This window comes from Perna viridis, chromosome 12 (assembly GCF_037379345.1).
Source record: "Perna viridis isolate PV_CMFRI_1.1 ecotype Kerala chromosome 12, ASM3737934v1, whole genome shotgun sequence".
NCBI classification, from domain to species: domain Eukaryota; kingdom Metazoa; phylum Mollusca; class Bivalvia; order Mytilida; family Mytilidae; genus Perna; species Perna viridis.
The window spans coordinates 12,706,400-12,727,174 of NC_142456.1; the positions used below are offsets into that span (position 1 = coordinate 12,706,400).

The 20,775-nt window shown below is 30.7% G+C and overlaps 1 protein-coding gene across 15 annotated transcripts in view; it reads left to right on the forward strand.

Annotated features, from left to right (window-relative positions):
* Nucleotides 1–20,504, forward strand: part of LOC148601240 (uncharacterized) — a 42,203-nt gene extending 21,699 nt beyond the window's left edge. For 4 of the 15 annotated variants that reach the window (XM_088555066.1, XM_088555069.1, XM_088555063.1 and 1 more), the window contains exons 6-14: nt 231–324; nt 2,975–3,086; nt 4,344–4,379; nt 5,510–5,662; nt 6,572–7,011; nt 7,564–7,593; nt 9,711–9,925; nt 13,282–13,371; nt 17,451–20,504. In XM_088555066.1, coding sequence (XP_088411192.1) covers nt 231–324; nt 2,975–3,086; nt 4,344–4,379; nt 5,510–5,662; nt 6,572–7,011; nt 7,564–7,593; nt 9,711–9,925; nt 13,282–13,371; nt 17,451–17,623 — 1,343 coding nt within the window. In that variant the 3' untranslated portion in view covers nt 17,624–20,504. The remainder of the gene's footprint in view (nt 1–230; nt 325–2,974; nt 3,087–4,343; nt 4,380–5,509; nt 5,663–6,571; nt 7,012–7,563; nt 7,594–9,710; nt 9,926–13,281; nt 13,372–17,450) is intronic. The other 11 variants (XM_088555073.1, XM_088555070.1, XM_088555068.1 and 8 more) reach the window with 7 other exon arrangements.
* The last annotated feature ends 271 nt before the right edge of the window (nt 20,505–20,775 follow it).

Genomic DNA, 20,775 nt, shown 5'->3' on the forward strand with positions numbered 1-20,775 from the left:
TTTTTACATCAATCTTATGTAAGCATCAAAGTAACATGGACTGATTTCATGCTGATTCCAAGGAAATCTTGAAAGGCTTTGGTGAATTTGAATATGATACAAACATATCACTGATTTCAAGAGTAATGTCCATTACCCTAGGTCTATCTCCTTGATTAAAATGTATGTGAAGTACAGATTTTTATTATTACAGAATTAATCATAACATATACACTATTTCTTATTTATAGAAGTAAATGATGTACAGAGTTCTATGAATGACATGGCAGTATCAAGTCGTAATAGCAGGTCAGCCCTTAATGGCTTCACTAGATATATGTACAGGTAGTGGTCACACACTAATACACTAACATTTTACTTCACTATAGTTCTGGCTTAGTTACTTCCAACTTTATTGAAAGTTAAACTTGCAAACCAACTTTGGAGGCTATAGGAATCACCCTGTCTATCTGTCAGTTAATATTTTTAGTTGTGGTTTGACAGAAAATCATTTTATATATTTGATTCTACTGCTGCAGAGAGAGGTTACTCCTTGAAACATGTGTTCAGCATATCAAAGTTTGCAATATATATGATAGGTACTTTTGTATTTATTCCTTTTTGTGGCAATAAAAATGGGCAACAATGCAACCTCAAAAGAGATAGGTAGGGCCTGAGAATCAAGAAACTAACTTGGAATGGCCATATTGATATTAATTGAAATTTGTTTTAAATGAAATTTCTTAGTCTTAGTCAATATTTGAAAAAACCTTGGTTATGCACATACTACTAATACTGTAACTCTGCACCTGCTTTCTTCCTAATCTTAGATCCCATGCTTTTATGTATTCCTTTAGATGGGAACATTAGCAAATCTTAGTGAAGTGTGCTCTATAGACTAGTGAACCGGTTACATACAAAAATATTATTAAATTTAAATTTTCAGCAAATCCTTCATCAACTCAAATTTTGACCAATCAGAACACTTGAAATTGAAGATTTGAGGAAAACCTCATTTTTTATGTAATCCAGGTCTTGACTTGGGTGGACAGTCCTGCTACATGGAGTCGTTCAATCTCCTCATCGTGTAATTTCAAATACAATATGTTAAATACTGTAAGTGTTTGTGGCTGCCTCTGATTGCTTGAAATATACAAAGTAGTTTTGAATAGTGATGTGAATACAATGAGCAGCTTCATTGTCAAAGAGTTTGAATAAGAATAGAAATAAAAAAAAACAGTACAGGAATTTGCATTACTTTGCAAACTACTAAAAAAACTGGTAGATAGATTTTATAAACACAAAACGGACATCTTTTGTATTACAAAAAGGAAATAGGGTGTCACCAGTCTCTTTTTCTAATAACAATAAAAAAAAATTGTAATACATTTCTATGGAACATTTCCTGTCAAGTATCTCTCCTTTGAAATAATTTTCTCACCAATTATCTCCCCTTGAAAGAGGCTTTTTACAAATAGTGTTTGTAACGTTACCATACTAATTTTATGTCAAAAATTCTTTTAGATTAAAAGTAAAAATAAATGTCTTGCTTTTGATAGTCAAAAAATGATAGCAGTGAAGGAAATGAATTTTCACTTTTGGGATTGTACCAATCCCTTATAATACTTCCCTATTATGACTTTGATATTATCTGGGTTATTTGATATTTTTTATGAGATAGCTTTGTGCCATAGACCAACATCAGATAAAAAGAAAATGTGTTAATCTATATATATATGTACCATGTGTACATGTAGTAAGTAGGGTAGTCATTTTGTAATTGTGAATGAAGTGATTTTAATGAAATCCTGGGCAGATCCAGGGGAAGGGCCACTTTATAGTTGAAAAGTTTGGTTGATTATATTGAAAAAAATATTTTGAATAACTGGAACAGACCCGATAATAGGCAAGTCAGTGGGCATCTCCCCCTTTTTTTTTTTTAATTTCTGGATCTGCCACTGGAAGTTATTTTTTTTATATGATTACATGTAAGTAGTGTTACATTTCCTACTCACACACTTGATGTTCACAATACACAGTCCACATTTTATCTACACATGAAAGCTTCATGATACATGCACTTTAATACATTGAAATTGACTTAGTATTAAATTAAAGGCACAAAACCTGACAACCTGTGCATGTTCAATGTATACATTATTTGGCATTTAAGGATGTGCAACCATATTGAATAAAATTTTAAAAATCACTATAATTTTATTTGAATTTTCTTCATATATATGGAAGCCAAGGGACTGTCATAATGCCAAAAAAATTATAAGGATAAGAATTAACCAAGAGGAAAGCTCCTGAAAATAAATGCACATGATGAAACTGCATACATGTAGTCCTCTCTGTCAAGATATTAAGATAGAACCATTGACTCTTATATGCATTGATATCCACTGTTTTTTTTCTACAAACAACCCCACTTGAATATGAATCACAAAATATGATTAAAATAACAGGAAGTTTTTATAATGATTAAGATTCTGTATAATTTTACCTTCCATTGAAAAAATGGGATTGTGCATTTTCTGTACTTTATGTTACAATGCTATGTTCTAATTTTTTTCTTCTCTAATTAAAGTTCATCTGGGCATCATCTTTTTTTGTCTCTTGATGTAGGCTATAGATCTTTGGCTTTTAGATGTATCACATTGAGAGATTTGTCACATATCAGGATGTCCTTTAGGTAATTTAGGCGTATCATGTGCTTAAGGAAATTATTTTATCCCAAAAGATAATATGTCTGTTTCCTGCTATCCTACCTATCCTAGATTTGTGTGCCCACCTTTTATGGCCATTTTGGCTTGAGCACCGTTAAAGTCTAGATTGATTCCCCATTAACTCAATGTAGAATGTTTATGAAATTAAAATGATTTCCTATTTACCTGTCTTATTTCTTTTTGCTGGTAGCAGGAAACAAGACTATTATTATTTTTTGGCCTTATCCTTGTGGAACTGTGATGATTTTTTTTTCTTTAAACACCAGGGTGACACCATCCGGTAGAATAGAAGATGAGGGAGACTTTACTGATTTTTTTGCCGTCCCTGACAACATTCCTGAGGAACAGAGGGCTCATTTACAGGCCCTTCAAGACGAGGTAATATTCTATTGGAGTGAAGTATACCAGCTATTTGAATCATCGGATTAACAGAGGACAAGCCATATCCATGATATGTGCAGGGGATATTGTACAGATCGAAAGATGTACTGTTTTATCGTATGGAAAAAATAACAGCATATACACAACTGTCCAAGTGATACATCAATAACAACAGAATATCTTTTATATTAAGTAGCTTCTTTGTAAGAATCATGCAAAATCTGAAAAATGCAATACACTTCAAAAGAGGCTACATATTTTTATTTTGGTGTTTAATGGGTCTGTATTATGAAATGTATAATTATTCATTCAAATCTGCCTGCTCTTAGAAGATAATCCTTATTGAAAATCCAGAAGATTCCATTGTATTTGAGTGTCATTTACAGCGTTATCTCCCTTAATTTTGAAATCTGCAGTGCATTCTGTATAATTTTTATCTCCTAAGAACAGGTGATATTAAAAACTTAAACTTAACTTCTGTTTACTATGGTAATTCAAACAAAATATAAAAAATGATAAGTACTAACTTTACAAAAAGATAGACGACGCAGTAATTTTTTCTTCCTTTTACATGATTTTCTACATTTCATTCAGGAAATATAACACCTGGCATGCAATTTTTGATACAGTTTTTTCGAACGCCACTTAGTAATCAGTATTAGCCAATCAGGAAACAGAATCGTGATCAGGTGACTTGCGTTACCATGGAAGAACGTCTTTAAGGTCAAAGGGTAAAAAGTGAAACTATACCGACTGTGTCGGAAAAATAAGTAGGCTTTTCACCTATGAATCACATTTTGCATGATTCTTAGTTTGAGTGCTGCTTAAGTACATTTACATTATTGTAAAACAAGTACAAGGCTTTTTATACTACCTCTCAATTGAGTGGGTTGTATATCGGAATCAGCTTCTCCTTTTTCTGTCTGAATTCCGTCACAATTATCTGGACATCCCATGAATGTACTGATTTCTAATTAAGTTTGTGACAGTTTAGATTGAACCTTGTTGTAAGCAATTTTGGATAAAATCCAATATCAAGTTCCAGTTTCATGAAAACATGCTTTAACTAGTTCAGTATGCTTGTTAGTAGATGGTTCATTTTTATATCTAATACATGTATGTGTAAAAAATAATATGCAAAGAACCTAAATTAAATGATTTTAAGTTGTATTTGGTTAAGATTTGTGTTAATAAAATTCTTTATCTTTTGGGAACATTGACAGATATATCTAAATTATATTTTCTGCATTTCAGGAGCTAGCTAGGCTCTTACAAGAACAAGAACATAAGGTAATACTGCAATTAAACTAAATCTCTTTGGGGGTAGGGTTTATCCCCCTTTGAACAAAATTTCATGATCTAAGTTTTATTAGTGAGAATAAAATATGCTCAACAGAAGCATCAATATCAAAAGTATTGATGAAGATTTGTCTTCATCTTCCTCTTGCAAGTCTTAAACTAGAATTGGCAGTATTGTCAGTTTTCAGTTTTCATGCCTGAACTTTTGTAAGTTCTCACTTACTTGTTTTGTAACCTAGTGATATCAAACGTTTAATGATTAGATTTTTTAAGGTTTTTCAAGAAAACAAAACAATTGATTATCTATTAAATGGGGTTGTAAAGTTTAAAAAAGGAACAGATATGATGGAACACAACAAATGCACCGTCATATGTCATTTCTAAAAATAGTAAATACAGAGTTCACCAAAAGGTCATCAGTAAGTGTAACCGCAAGATATCACAGACATATTGTTCATCTCTTCGAAGCAGTAAAAATTTGAAATTACATGTACGTAACCACAGGATATCACATACCTTATGTTTGTCTCTTTGAAGCAGTAAAAATTTGAAATTACACGTATGTAACCACAAGATATCACAGACCTTATGTTTGTCTCTTCGAAGCAGTAAAAATTTGAAATTACTCGTATGTAACCACAAGATATCACAGACCTTATGTTTGTCTCTTCGAAGCAGTAAAAATTTGAAATTACACGTACGTAACCACAAAATATCACAGACCTTATGTTTGTCTCTTCGAAGCAGTAAAAATTTGAAATTACACGTACGTAACCGCAAGATATCACAGACCTTATGTTTGTCTCTTTGAATCAGTAAAAATTTGAAATTACACGTACATGTACTAGAGTTAAAACCCTGTCATGGAGGTGTTTTTCTTCTACGATTGTCTGTATTTTCTACAAATGTTGTCTGAAATTGTGATTCTCTCCAAGGTATGTATATTAAAAATGGAAAAAAAAAACATATCAGGATTTCATGGTCATGTTCATAAACTGCAGCCAAATATAGGCAACAGAGTAGCATAAATAGGTCTGCTGTCATATATAAACACTTAAAGATATATTTACAATATTTTTTGTGTACATCTGAAATTTATTTTTAATGTCATACATTTTCAGAGAACAAAAGCTGAAGTTGATCGAGTTAAGCTGAAAGAGATAGAAGAACAAGATGAAAGATTGGCTAAAATAATACAAGAGCAAGAAAAACTTAGGGCAAAAAGAGCTAAAGAAAAACGTAAACAACAAGAGGAAGGCAGAAGACAACAACAAGTAATCAAACTTACTGTTTTTGTCATGATGATATTGGACAAATCTTTCAATCATTATTTTCATTTTGTTAACCTGCAACTACAGCCAGAAATATAAAAATAAAAATTGATATCCACTGAAATAAATGAATTCAGAGCATTTATAAATAATTTAATATCAGGAGTAACACAGATTCTGATTGGATCAAAAATTTGGTTAATCATCTCACAGACCAAAATTTGTAATGACTGTGATGTTATCAATTTTTTTAATGATTTACTTATTGAATTTTGGTACTTAAATTATAAGGAATAACTGTAATGTTTATCGTTCTATTTGAAATAACCTCAATTCTCTTGGTGCACACTTAAAAACAACCTGCTATGCATGTTAGTGTGCACCACATGATTAATATGCGTTCCTTATATAAAATCCTTTTCTTATTTTGAAATAAGAGATTTTGAGAAATAACAATGAGACACCAATATCTATGTATAATAATAACACATGTAGGCTTTGTCTATGTATAAGATAGGTAAGTAAAAAGCAAGTTTAATCGCTCGCTCGTATATACAAAGCAATACTTACAAATTAAGACACAAAATTATAGAAAAAATTACAATTCCAGATATTTACTACAAAGAAATACCTCCCTAGTTACATGTACAGTGACACTTATCTAAATCCAACCCTGAATAATACAAAAACCTTTCCAAACTGGACCCTGAATAATCATAAGACCTGTCTAAACCAGTCACTTTTAAAAGTTTTTTATATCAGTTTTTATGCACTTTTTATCTTGGTATACACCTTTCTGAATCAAACCTATTTATAATGTATTTCAAAGTTCAAAATGGGTTCCGTTTAGACAGTTTACAATGTCTATTTACAGTTTTTAAATCACATACTATGTATTTTGTTTTATTTTAGCAGCAACAAATGACAAACCCAGCAACTCGACCTCTACCAGATTTACCGGGGAGGAGGAACTCCTCTGATCCTCCCGTTAACAAGTCACATGATCACCATCGACTTAGAAGAGAAAGCTTTTTACAGTCAATAGACAATTGGTCTTCCCAACAACCACAAAGTCCAGAATCTGAACAAAGCACAACATCGTCAAGAAATTCTCAAAGACATTCTTCAAGGCAGTCTTCTCGTGATCCTACAAGCAGACCTCGACTTCCAACTCCCGATGAAGTACCTCCACAACATGCAATGAGAAGTGTCGAACAATGGGTTATAAATTCTGCTCGAGAAACACAGAGCCATCAACAGCAGAGAGGAGGGGTACCTCATAGACCTGATGAAATGATTCCCTCCCCATCACCCCCAGGAAGTTACCATAGTGAGGATGAATTGCCTTACAGGTATTCTGATTAGTTTGTAGCTGCGAAGGTGCATTTGTTCATAGGTTTCAATTTTCCTTGATAGAAACAGTATTTGGATTTATGGAGTCCTTAATAGCAGGCAAAGGAAGAAAGAAGGGACAAAAAGCCATGAAAATTGAAGCCTCATGAAGCTTAATGATTTTACAGTAACGCACATAGTGGTGATGCAATGCACGCAAATATTTGTCGTAGAAATTCATAAATAGTTCCATGTTATGTTAATGTTTTGTTAGCTTTGGTAGTTAATTGGTAGTATATTGTGTTATTGTGTTTTAATGTTGCATTTTGAAATCATGTTTTGTTTGCTCCTAAGTCATTTTGATGCATACCTTGTAGGAAAAAAATTGCATGTTTACATTTTTAAAATCAATTCAGGATTTTGGGTTTTTAATTTGTTTAAGTTTGAAATATTCAGTGAGTTATAGTTATTGAGATTGTTTTGTCAAAGAAAAAAAAATACTTGATTTCTTCCAGAATGTTAAATGTCTTTAATGGTCATTGATTAAAAAACTACTTTTGATATCTTTAAAGCATTATCCCAATCCCAAATGCTCAGATGAGGTAACGATATTATAGATATTTATTTAGTATAGTCTATGTATAAACTTCTAGGTAGATCAATTGTATGTATCTTCAGAGTAGGTGATATACATTATACAACAGCATAATTTTCTGTAAGAAATACAGTCCTTTCAGAAGACATAATTTTTCGTGCAAAGAGAGGTTTATTTTTACAATGAAAAAATTTTGAAGGCATGGTCTCCTAATAGAAGATTTATACTGACACTCTTGTAAACTAAAAATGCTTGAAATAATAGAAGTGTTGCACTGTTTTTGCATGGGTTGCTTTGCAAAATAGTTTAATCTAATAATTACAATTATAACCATCGTTTATTCTATTTTTTAAGAAAATGAGCACCTTATATGATTATTGTCATCCTCCTTGTTGTAAACATATAAATAATTCAGAAATAAACCATAATTTAATTCCTCACATACAATAAATATAGGATACTTTCTTTTTGAAATATGAAAGAATGTCAGTTAATTGTACTTAATATAAATCCATAACAGAATCCATATGAAAAGTAAAAATTTGATTGTTTTTAGACTCAATTATCTCGATCTCAAAGTTATTGACATACATTTTTTTTTTACAATAAAGTTCTGAAGTTTGTACTTTCATGGTAATCTTTGAGAAAAACTAAGAAAAAACAATTTTCTAGAAATATTATGTCTGATCTGCCTTAAATAGTTGAGAACCTGTTTCTCACTTTTCAGATTTGCTTGAATTATTTTGATTTATATGTACACTGCCAAAAGTGTCGCATTTGATAATCATATGTTGCTGGATTCGTGCGAGAACACATTTACCAGAAAATGAAGACAACAGTATTTTCCTTTTGTTTTTGTTTTGTCTGTGTTTTTCCTTTCATTTGTAACTTTAATGTTGCTTTTACTTCTTAACAACACTGTTTTATTTTTTGGTGAATGATAAACAGCATGCGTTTTGTAATTATAATATGCACCTATACCTACGTATAAACACTAAATATAATCTTGTTTGTAGGGTCACGCTGTTAGAATCTTTCATTTTAGTTTTCTATTTTAAGCCAGTAATTTGTTTATTAGATTCCTGTTCCCACTGAAGAATTTGTATTGCCCTTTTGTTTTCAGTGTGCCAACTCATGTTAGCAAGCTTGCCTTAAGTTCAAAAGGTCATTGGTTTAATTCCTCGCTAGGACATTGGTAGGCTCTGCCTCTGTGTCAAACTAGCTGTGTATAGTTGATGAAGGAATTTCTGGTTAATTTATACAGACTGAAAACAGTATGTCTGAATGGGTGACACACCTTCTTGCAGCCTACTGCCTCTGTGCTGGCACATTAGATATTAAATGTATGGGTTATGGTGTTCGACCACCATAAAGCAGGCTCTGTTTGATTCATCAAACATGCTTAGCCTGAAATGCATGAATTATCTGCCAAAGGAAGTTCGATTATAATCAATCAATCAATCAACGTCTCCATTAATATAACAGTCTTATCAGTTCTATTGCTTTAAGCCTTTACATGTGTATATAAAGGTGTTTCACATCTATACTTTAAACTTCTTAATCCTTCTGTATTCGAAATTAAGTGCATGCTAATTCAGTACCATGTGTTGAAATGTGTATGGACTTTGGTCTTAGGCACATATCAACTTCCTGTTTACAAAAAATGATGTTATTGGCAGGGACAGGACACATTTTTACCTGTTTTCTTTTAATTTGGAAGATATTACTTGTTTAGATTTCAATATCAGAAGTGTGAATTAAAACAAAATGAATTGAAGTAAATATATAATTGGTTTCAGTTGTTATTATTGCATGCATCAAATGTTCCTATAAATGAAAAAGATGTTTTAAAATATAGTAGTTGCGTAAATAGCATGATATATTTTCTGCACTTGGACTAGAAATAGATAAAGCTTTTTTTATACCTTATAACATGTGTAAATGCTTAAATGAAGTGATAAAATAAAAAAAAATAGTTACTGTGTAAGGAACGGCGCTATTTTTGTATTCAGACTTTTGGTTGCCATGTTACAAAAACTAATAGATCACTTGCTGATTCAAAACGTAGATCTTTTTTATCAAGTCCTATTTTTTTCTACTTTCATTTTATGTTTCTATTTTTAGACCACCTCCTCCGCCATCTAACCCTCGTGGGACCAGTCATCAGAGCAATGGTCAGCCTGAACCCTGCTATGCAGTCAGTAATCCTATACCTTTCAATATAGCTACCGCTATAGATCCTACCTATCGACGACAAGCCAGTGACAGGGCTCCTCGTCGACAGGATGATACTGATATTAAAATGCCTGTTTTATCTTCATCAATGCCAATTCCTGAAGGTAGGTTACTAAAGGTAAAGAATAGGCAATCACTTTTGAAAAATTCCATATCATTAAGTGTTATCTGTGTGTTACAAAGTGCCAAAATTCAAACATTGTAAGAATTATGTAAGTATAAACTAAAACAGCACCAATTCACTTTGGATGCTCTTTTTTAATTGCTTACTGAACTTGGTGGTGAAATAAATTCTTCACAGTTTGTCTGCACATTTCCTAATGCATGATACAAATTTTCATGCACTGTTTTCTAACTCTTGATTTCTAAAATTTTGGTGAATACTGTGAATTTACTTTCATTTGTGGGTATCAAATTTTTGTGTTGAATTTAAACTTTGTAAGTTGATTGCATGTAAATTTGTAGATTTTAACTGAGCTTTGAAATTTTTTACAGTAATTTTACACTTTGTTAGGAAATTGAATTCATGGAACAAGACATAAAAAACTACAAAAATTGGTTCCCCACTTATAATTATTTGTCCACAGTAGCAGTGAATGTATTTTAGGCAAAATTATGAGATGAATGTCTCAGAAATGAGTTATATATACTAAAATATTTGATCAAGTTTGACTGTTTAATTTAAAAAAAAATGTAAATTACTCATGGTTGCAGCAACAAGGGTTTATCTTAATCTGATGCATTTTTTAAAAGTTTATATGTATTGCTTATTTCAAAATGTGTAAATTATCAGTAGGTTTAGTATGATTGAGTTAAGGCCCCTTCAAAATTACTCCATTAGTCAAACATATAGTAGAAATCCAATTTTTATAATATATTATGGTGAAGGAGTCAACAAACAACTAATTTTACTATTATTTCCCTTCATAGTTTAACATGTTTTGGATATGGAAATGTTTACTAACTGATTTATAATTGTTTTTATCATACCTTGTGCACATTTGTCACTTATTTCCATCTCTGTACAAAACTCATGCATGAATTCATTACATTTACTTCATTTTCATGGTAACAAGCAGATTGTATCCATCCATACACTGATCTTCATGTTCATAAAATCATCATGTATCATCTGGAATTTAAGGTTCAGTATGCCCACCCTCTCAAAAACAAATATGTTTATGAAGTTTGAATCCATGTTCCCAACCCCCAAAAAGAGGAAAAAAAGAAATAAAGGAAAGGATAGAGAAAAATCATGTATCATCTGAAAATCAATGTGCCCTACAAAAAAAAGGAAAAAAAACAAAACCTTTTACAGACTCTTTGCTGTATCATGCGGTATGCAGAATTTCCAATTGTCTTTTATTAAATGTCAGGTGTACAAAAATTTTTAAACATTCCAAATACAAAAAAACTGTTTAGGAATTTAGATTTGATTGAAACTTGAATTAATTTTCATCATAATTATTTTGAATTTCTTTTTAAAGATTTAGAAGTGGTCACATTTTCTCAAAGTTATTTAACTCTTTGTTTTTCTATCACTCTTGTTTGATGTAGTGAAATCAAGTCTTTTTAACATGTAAGTTGTTGTTCTAAGTTGTGTTTTGTTATTCAGTTTTTATAATTTTGATTATTGTAGAATATGATTTTAGGCTATGCCTATGATGGACAGAGCTCAATGTTGTATTTTAAATAAAACAGTGCCTCAACACTTGTGCAATCATCTACTTCCATCTATTCAAATTTGGTCACTTCCGTCAGAATATATATTTAGCCATTCCAAGTTGTCGTCTTACATTTTACATATATATAACATCGCTGATGCTCCATCTATATGATATTGATCTAAAGTCTATTTGACTTTATTTGTTCAGAATTTTGTCTTTTATGGACAGTTTATTTCTGTCTACTTCTGGCAAAGAAGTCTTTGATTGCTAGGATATGTATGAAAGATATATGGCTTTTTAAGAATGTCCTTTCCATGAAATTTTAAGGTGCCAGGATATTTTTTTCTAGAACAGTTTAAGATATTGAATTTTTAGTCATATTAATTTATGGGCATGTAATTTGCATGTAGCATTTTTAACATTAACTCAAAGCAGTTGCACATGCTAACCAGTTATTTTCAATTGAGATAACCTTTATTTTAAGCTAACTGCTGAAATCAATTCTTGTTTGACTTTTACTTATTGTTTCTTGAGTTCAAGCTTTGCATTTATGCTTGTTTGTTTTATGTTTTTTTTTGTATTTTAAATATTTTTTTTTACTTTTATTAACCTTTTAGAAGTTTAACTACATTTAAGACCTATAGTTTCTTGACAGTTCTAACTTCTATATGAAAAAAAAAACTGAACAAAGGGATTGGATAATAGTTACATGTAACATTCTGCATTTTATTTTGTTGTCAGTGTCTGTTCTCAAATACATGTATTAATATTCAGCCAACTTTTCTTTTCATCAATCAACTTTATCAATTTTCATCTAATATTACTGAGGACTCTTCAATATTTCTATTTGATGCCTTTGTCTCAATGTGGCTTCCATTCATAATTTTACCTATTTCACACTCATTTCTCTCCTGCAAGATGAAATCATTCATATTTCATATTTTCTCAATATTCTGTTATTATCATACTTTCATTGTTCATTCATAAATTCATCATTAATTACTGAACACCTTTGATGTCAATATTTCAGAATCCTGATTCTTTTATAAGAGGGATTTCATGACCATCACAACTTCCTTTGGATCTGTTCATATCATAACCTTCATAGAATCATTTTTATGTTTTCTGGTGTAATTGGGCCTATGAAATGGTATGAGGCAAGTTCAAAAATATATTTTTTTAAAAGTTCTAATCCATTCGGCATATAGTCCAGCCTAATTAAAAGATAATTTAAGAAGGTAGACCTAGGGTAAGGGACATAACTCTTGAAATCAGTGAAACGTTTGTATCATATTCTATATCACTATGGCCCAACTATTTTATCAATTTTCCCCTTTTTTGATAGTGAGCAAAATTATATCTGCCTTTAGGCCAGTTGGTTGTTTGGCCATTTTTCATGTAAAAAAAAAAAGAATTGGGGAAGGAGGCATTTCTTTTTACTTATACTCCCCCAAAATAATGATGTGTGTGCTGTTTACATTGTTTATAGCCAGAAACATTAAATGTGTATGAGGGAGGTATTATTTTTGTTTTTAATTTGTTGATATGGCCATAAAAAATAGGTAATGAGGGTAATTCAAATGAGACAAGGTTGGGCCTAAGAACAAGGAAATTTTTAGTTGGCCTTATTTCACATGGTTTACTTAAGTTCTTTTACCAAATTCAGAATTAATACATTTCCCATATTGCATCAAGATTCTGAAATGTTGATTTATCTCCCCTTTTATCATTTTTCAAAATAACTACATTGTACATATTGACAATGCACATTCTCTGAGTTATTTCTGCACTAGAATTCGACATGGAGTGGGACCCAAGTTTACGTGGAAGCCTTCGGCGGCCAAAAGGAAGTTGGAATCCTATAGCAGCTGCTCACTATCATGGTAGTATAGTTTAACTGTTCTGGACCATTTGGACTATTTTGGCTGTATACAAATATTCCAGATCATGTAAATGTTTTTCCCAATTTTTTCAGGGGGACATTTTGTTCTTTTCCTGCCTGTCAGTTTGTTTTCTTCGTTATTCCATATTAGAATGAAATCTCACATAGCTGCTTTGTACAATACATAAATAAGCAAGTGAAATCATTTAGTTTCGTCTTTACTTATATCTTTTGAGTGGTGAGTAGACACTAAGCTAAAAATTTATACAAACTGCTTTTGGAATTTGTGTGTTCATCATGCCCTTCTATTCTGTCACACAAGAAATTATATGCTGCGGTTAATGCTTAAAGGCACATTACTGTAAAGTTTTTTAAGGTTTTCACTTAACTTGATGTAAAAAAATTGTATGTTGCTTCCATGGATGTAGATTTTAAAAAATACACATTAAAATGGTGTGGTTAATAAGACTAATATACTTAAGTAAAGAACTAAAATTAGACTTTACTTAAGGAGGTAGACCTAGGGTAAGGGACACAACTCTTAGAAATCATTGGAACGTTTGTATTCAGCATTTTATATCAATCTCATGTAAGCACCAAAGTAACTTTGACTCATTTCATTCTGTTTCAATTGAAAGCTTGGTAGACTTTTGTGAAATTAATGTTACAAACATATCACTGATTTCAAGAGTTATGTTCCCTACCCTAGGTCTACCTCTTTAAATATTTTTATGATATATACATGTAGGTAAAATTGTAAAATTTGAGAAAAAATCCAAAAGGTTTGAGAGGAACTAATGCCCCACTCAAGGATCTAATTCCTTAGTTACCTTAGTTCCCAAAGCATTTGTAGGATCTGGTCTATGTACAGTCAAATTATCCAGATGGCCTGGAACATTACTAATAGTCTCTTTCCTAGTAACAAATCATATAGTCTTAGTCTATATATACAACATATTACATGAACTTTACATTTCTATGCTTTTACATATATATCCTAGTTTTGTTTTGCTCGTGTGCTTATTGGAGAAGTAATTGCAGATAAATACTTATTAGAGCTTATAATAAAAGAGATCATGTACATTTTTATTTATCTGAAAGTAAGGATATACAAATATTCAAGGGGGGGCAATTATAAGAAAATTTCTGAATCTAAAAGAAATTGTGTTTTGGCATTTGCAGTAAATTCCTTTATAGGCTAATAATGCTATAAAAGATAAGTGCTAATTTTTAGTTTTTTGATGATTCAGAAACAAATAAAACTTTTTTAAGCGTAAGTATTTGTAATAATCAGAAACATGCATCATTAACATACCTACTGATTGAACAATATAATTTCACTCACAGATGATTTTTCTATTTTGATCTTTGCATCACTAAATTTGTTCAGAAATTTTTAAGTAGAAAGTTAAAAAGTTGAGGTCATTGAAAGATTTATCTGCCCTTGAAATTTATCCTTTTTTTTTTTTTTTGTGCATTTCAATGAAATTAAAAAGTTTAGGTTTTTGACAGATACATCTGCCCTTGAAATTTTCATTTTTAGTGTATTTCAACGAAATTATAACTCAATTTACAAAAATGATATGGAAAATTTTGTCTTTTTTCATTGATACTAATGGTATATATAGTCAAGTTCCACTTTCAAATTGGTGTTTTTTTTTCATACTATGCTTCACCCAGGCAGTGTGATAAAAGATAAAAATTCAAAAAGTCTTATTTTTACATAGACTGACACTTAACTATAGTTCAAAACTATGTAAATATCCTTAAACTTTTTATTCAGCCTTTTCATTTTAAGTAAAAAAAGTATCACTTAAACTATATATTGTATTGGGTATACCAAAGTCAGTCACAAAAATTGTTCATCAAAATGTTTAAGTGATAACTGGGTTTGAATTTATATCATTCAGTCTTTGTTCAACACTTTTTAATCTCTTACACTATCACGTATTTGGTTTACTGAATCAAATCATTTTTTTTTTTATTTATCAATTTATTATTACTTTTTTCTGTCTGTAAATGTTGTGACGAGCTTGAGCATGCAGCTTCTTTCGCTTCAACAATTGTTAATTGTGCAAAGTGATATAAAATAACTAAAGATGCTTCATTCTAATGCTGTTGTGGTATAGACGTAAGTTTTACATAGATGATGAAATTTCCAACAGAATAGATATGCTTCTTTGTTATTTAAGTAGCAGTCTTCATACAAATCAGACAGAAGGTGATATATGCATATCAAAAACCCACGGAAATTACTTTTATTTTTTATTCAGAAACAGCTACAGACGACATAAACAGTCTTAGTTTTTCATTTGGTTGTTGCACTTTTGAGATTAAAATGATTTAGATTGTGTATGAAATTTGCACCTTGCAAGAGTTATTGTTCTTGATTTGGTTGATTTTAGAGTGAGATGAATTTAGTTTTCTAAAAAATACAGAGAGGACAATTGTTACGTAAAATTTAGCTTATGTAGACCAAAAAAGCATTGTTTGTTAGGTGGGTTTTTCTTTACCATGAATCTACCATTGGTAGTGTTTTAATTTTGTATGGACTGGTACTTAAAATGTTAAAACAAAATTTTTGAGAGTAATGTATGAAATGACTAAAACTAAAAAGAAATTCACTACATTGATTGTTATAAAGCAAATTTACATCTAAGCTCCACAAACTATACTATACTTTTGTTAATTTTTATAACAGTCTTGGATTACATTCTTTTGATTACCGCTATAACCTTGGTTCCCTTGATTACTATGTAAAAAGATTATTTTCACAGACAATAAGTAAAGTACAATTTTAGATTTTATTTGTTTTGTTAAGAGATTTCAAATCTGTGAAAACATAAAAGAAAAATTAAAGTTGCTTATGTTTACAATTCTGTCATAGAAAATATTGGTGTTTATTATAGAAGATGTTTTGAAAAATGTTGAAGGTTTCATAGTGTTAAAAAAACAATATTGCAGGAATCCATATTCACTATTAGTTAACCATTATGAAAACAGTGAAAATTACTAGTCTTTTAATAATGAAACATAAAGTTCTATCAACAAACACTAGTAGATATGGCAAACCATGAGGTATGTTTTAATTATCTGCTACTCATGCAGAATACAGTGGCTGATCCAGGTGGTCATAATTATTGGGAACCCCCTCACATTTTAATTATTTTTTTTGTTAATTTCATGCAAAACATTTGTACAATAATGAGCAAATGACAGCCAGGAACCCACTTTTCAAAATCTTTGGATATGTCCATGGAATTAATATAATTTACATATTTGAACCAACCATATGATTTAAAACGATGTTGTATTTTTAAGTAGCTGTCTTTGTAAGAATCATGCAAAATCTGAAAAATGTGATACACCCCAAAGAAGGCTACATATTTTTATTTTTGTAATTAAGTTGTTTTATGGGTCTATATTATGAAATGTGTAATTATTCATTCAAATCTGCTCTTAGGAGATAATCATCAATGAAAATCCAATAGATTCTATTGTGTTTGAGTGTCATTTACAGAGTTATCTTCCTTACTTTAGAATTCTACAGTGCATTCTATACAATTTTTATCTCCTGTAAGCACGGGTTATATGAAAAACCAAAAATTTTTGTTTACTAAAGCATTTTAAACAAATTATCAAAGATAAAATATGTAGGCTTTCCAACCATGTATCACATTTTGCATGATTCTTAGCTGGAGTGCTACTTAAGCTTTCCTGTTATTTTGTAAGTACATTTGTGCATGGGTTATCAATTTGTATTGTTTCCTCTTAAGCCAGGATTATGAGTCTTCCTTCACTTCCTCACACCTCTTGGTTGGAGTGATGAATGGTTTACTCTGAGTACTGACATTAGAGGATGATTTGTGGTTTTGTCAAACATAAATTCAGTTTTGTAATAAATGAGAAATAGACAGTTACAAGAATGACATAATCGCATAATCAGAATCATGAAAAAGCATTAAAGTTTTGCAAAACAAGGCCAATTAAAAATACTTTCACAGATAGAATGGTATGTAGCTTTTTCTTACATTCCCTGACCAATGCATTGTTATTATAGAATTAATTAATATTTTGTAGACCAAACAGGTAGAAGTGGAAGAAGTGATAGTTTTTCTGATGAGGGACCAGTTATAAGTCCATTTCAACCAGTTCAAGGTCAGAGAAGGTCAGGCACAGATAAGCAGAAGGCACGTAAATCATCATTGGGAAATTCAAAGAAGGATAAGCAGGGGAACTGTAAACAACAGTAGAAACCATGGAAACCATGCAATAAAATCAAATATTTAAAAATAGACTTTTCACGCAGTTTGATTTTTAATTGATTGAGAAATTCTTATTTTGCTGTTTGGATACCAATTGTTTCATTTGCTGAAAAAGCTGTAGAGGTATGATCAAGTTGGAAGAAATATAAACCAGTTCAACTGCTTCCCTGTCTTCTGCCAAAATGGGACTACTCGATTGGTCACCAATATTTTTCACATGACTGTAACCCAATTGTTTTTTTTTTATTTATTGTACCTGTATGTATAAAACACAGGAATTTATTATTGGTTGTCAACTAGTGCTTGTGCCAATTGTGCTGAGAACTATTATACACTGGTATATGCATACTTTCAAGTGATTATTTTGTACTTAGATTTACCTATGTCTTGATGGTTTATTTTTGTTGTTTAATTTTATAGTTCAAAATATATAGTGTGGTGCAACCAATATACCTTATCTTTTTTCTTTTTCTGATGGAATAAAAAAATTTGAATCGGAATCTTTAATGAAAAAAATTTGGAAAGATTTGCAAGGTCCTGAAAAAGTAAATATAGATAAACTTTTTTTTTCATTTTCTCTTATTTTCTTTTGCAAGATTAAAAATTCAGAGTTTGACCATAAAAGGTTCTCAATTTTTGTTGAATGTTTTCTCAAAAATAGGATATTGTTATGTATAAGTATAGGAATCGGGTAATTTTCAAGACTATTGTCATTGTAAGACCTGTAACATGAAAATTACAAAGTCATGAATATTTTCTTTCTACAATATTATAATTTGATTTGAGGAATGATCACTTAATTAAAACTGTGAAAGTAAATTAATCACAGAAACTGTGGAAAAAAGACAGAGCAAAAATTTCCCATTTTACTGTAAGTGAATATCAGATTTGACAGTGTTAACAGTAAATTGTAATCAATGTCTCATTCTCTGTGGCAATACATTTTATGTCTCATCTTGTGCACTCAGTCAAGTACTTAAGTTACATTCTATAATAATTTTAAAAAAATGGATATATTCTTTGTTCTCAGTATTGAAACTTACTTACTTTATAAGGGCATTTGTGTGAACTTGCTAGTGACTGGGGCAGTCACAACAATTTGTGTCTGTATGTCAGTATCAAAGTTGTTTAATTGAAGTTTGGATGTTACCAACATGATACTAGATTAACATGTCATTTTAAGTTTGAACGTTTTTGTTTCACAGGCCATTTTCATGAAAATGAGGGAGGGGGCAGTTCATATCATCTTATTACTGCACCAAAGTAGTGTTCTTTTTACAATGCTCATAGGCAGACAGAATTTTTAGTGTGGTGCATTTTTGTTTATATATTATTCTTCTGGGGGATTGGTAATGAGAAAAAAAAGAGGAGGGAGTACCAAAAAAATTTTTTTTTTTTAGTAGGCCTAGGTGTTTTGTTACATTATAAATCTGTGAAAAGTGCCCAACAAGTGGTCAGAGTGAAACCATTTTGTAATATGAGTAGTCGCCCCTTGTTTGGTGCATATATTTTATATCTTTGGTATATACTCTTCTAGTATTAGATAAATAAAACAGGGTGGTTATGATGTAGTTAGTGTAACTATGTATAAACATAATGATTTTTTTATTTAATAGATATAGTCAACTATCATACTTTCATAACATGAAAATATTCAAGATTATTTTTAGTATTGTAGAAGGAGTCAGATATCAAGCATTGGTTGTAGTCATTTTTCAGTTAAGTAAAAAAATGATATTTGAACTTTATAGTGTTTCTGACTTTTCTTCTCATATTTTCTAACTTTTTAAGTCTTCACATTGTTTGAATATATACTCAATTTAAATAGGCTAATTGTTACAATGGAGGGTAAATTTAAAGCAGGGGTGGATCTATAAAACTTATGAAAGGCCGTTTGATCCTGATATTTATAAAAGAGGGCTTTTCATTTGTTCATTCTTGCCAATGCCCAAAATTTTGCCCAAAATGAACAAAATGTCAATACAAAACCCTGAATCCCCCTCCTTGTATCAGCTACTGAATATTGCATCATGTTTGTGTCAGGAATATCATTCTATGACTCTTTGTTCTACCAGAATACATTATATGACATTCTTAGTGGAAATGTTGAGTTACTGTCAGATTTAAAAGTTTATGAACTTGTTCCCAAGCCATTTAAAAAAAAAAAACAACACTTTATTGTAATGTCATGTAAGGTTGTTTCTCATTTTTAAAATGCTCAAATTTAGGTTTTGCAAATATTGTGTGTTATATGTTAATTTGTTGTACTATATATAAGTAGAAGATAATGTATTTTGTGTGATACTATGAAAGTACTTTTATTTGTGGGTACCAATTACTATGGTTTAGTGAATAAACATAAGTTTTTTTTATAATTAGACAACTTTGTTTTGGTTAGGAACCAAATTTCGTGGTTTACCAAACCCACAAAAACAAATAAAATTGCCAAGCTATGAAGAATAGTACCCACACAGTATATACTGTAAAAGCACAATGTAATGATGTCTAGAACTGTTGTGTTTGAATGCTAGTTTTCTGTTGAGAAATGTCTATGTTTTAGTTTTAAACCTTAAGTGAATAAATTTTCTATTAGATGGTGCTCATGTTACTGTAAGCAAAAGGTTGTACACTTTTTTTTTAAAATATTAAGACTGAACCAAAAATGCATTTATCTGTTAGTCTTTGTACATGTATATGATGTAAATATAATGGCTGAAAATCAAGGTTCATTTTGAAATCTTGTAGTAATGGATAAGTGACATTTTTTCTACTTGTGGTGAAGGTTGGCTATGCTGTATAATGCAAGATATTTTTAAAGAATTGGCAACTATTATTGCAAAAATGCAATAACTTGTAATCCAAATTCAAATTCACATTTTGAGGTTTTCTTGTTGCATTTGGAAACTACAATTTGTTTACAAAATTACATTCATCACCTATAGCTGGAAAATGAAACAAACTGCAATACAAAAACTTGCAATTATCTCTCAAATTTACTGTAGTCATGGATTTGGTACTTATAACCCAGTTTGTAACTTTAAGGTGGAAGACCTAGGGTAAGGGACATAACTCATGAAATCAGTGATATGTTGTATCATATTCAATTTCACCAAAGCCTCTCAAGCTTTCGTTGGAAGCAG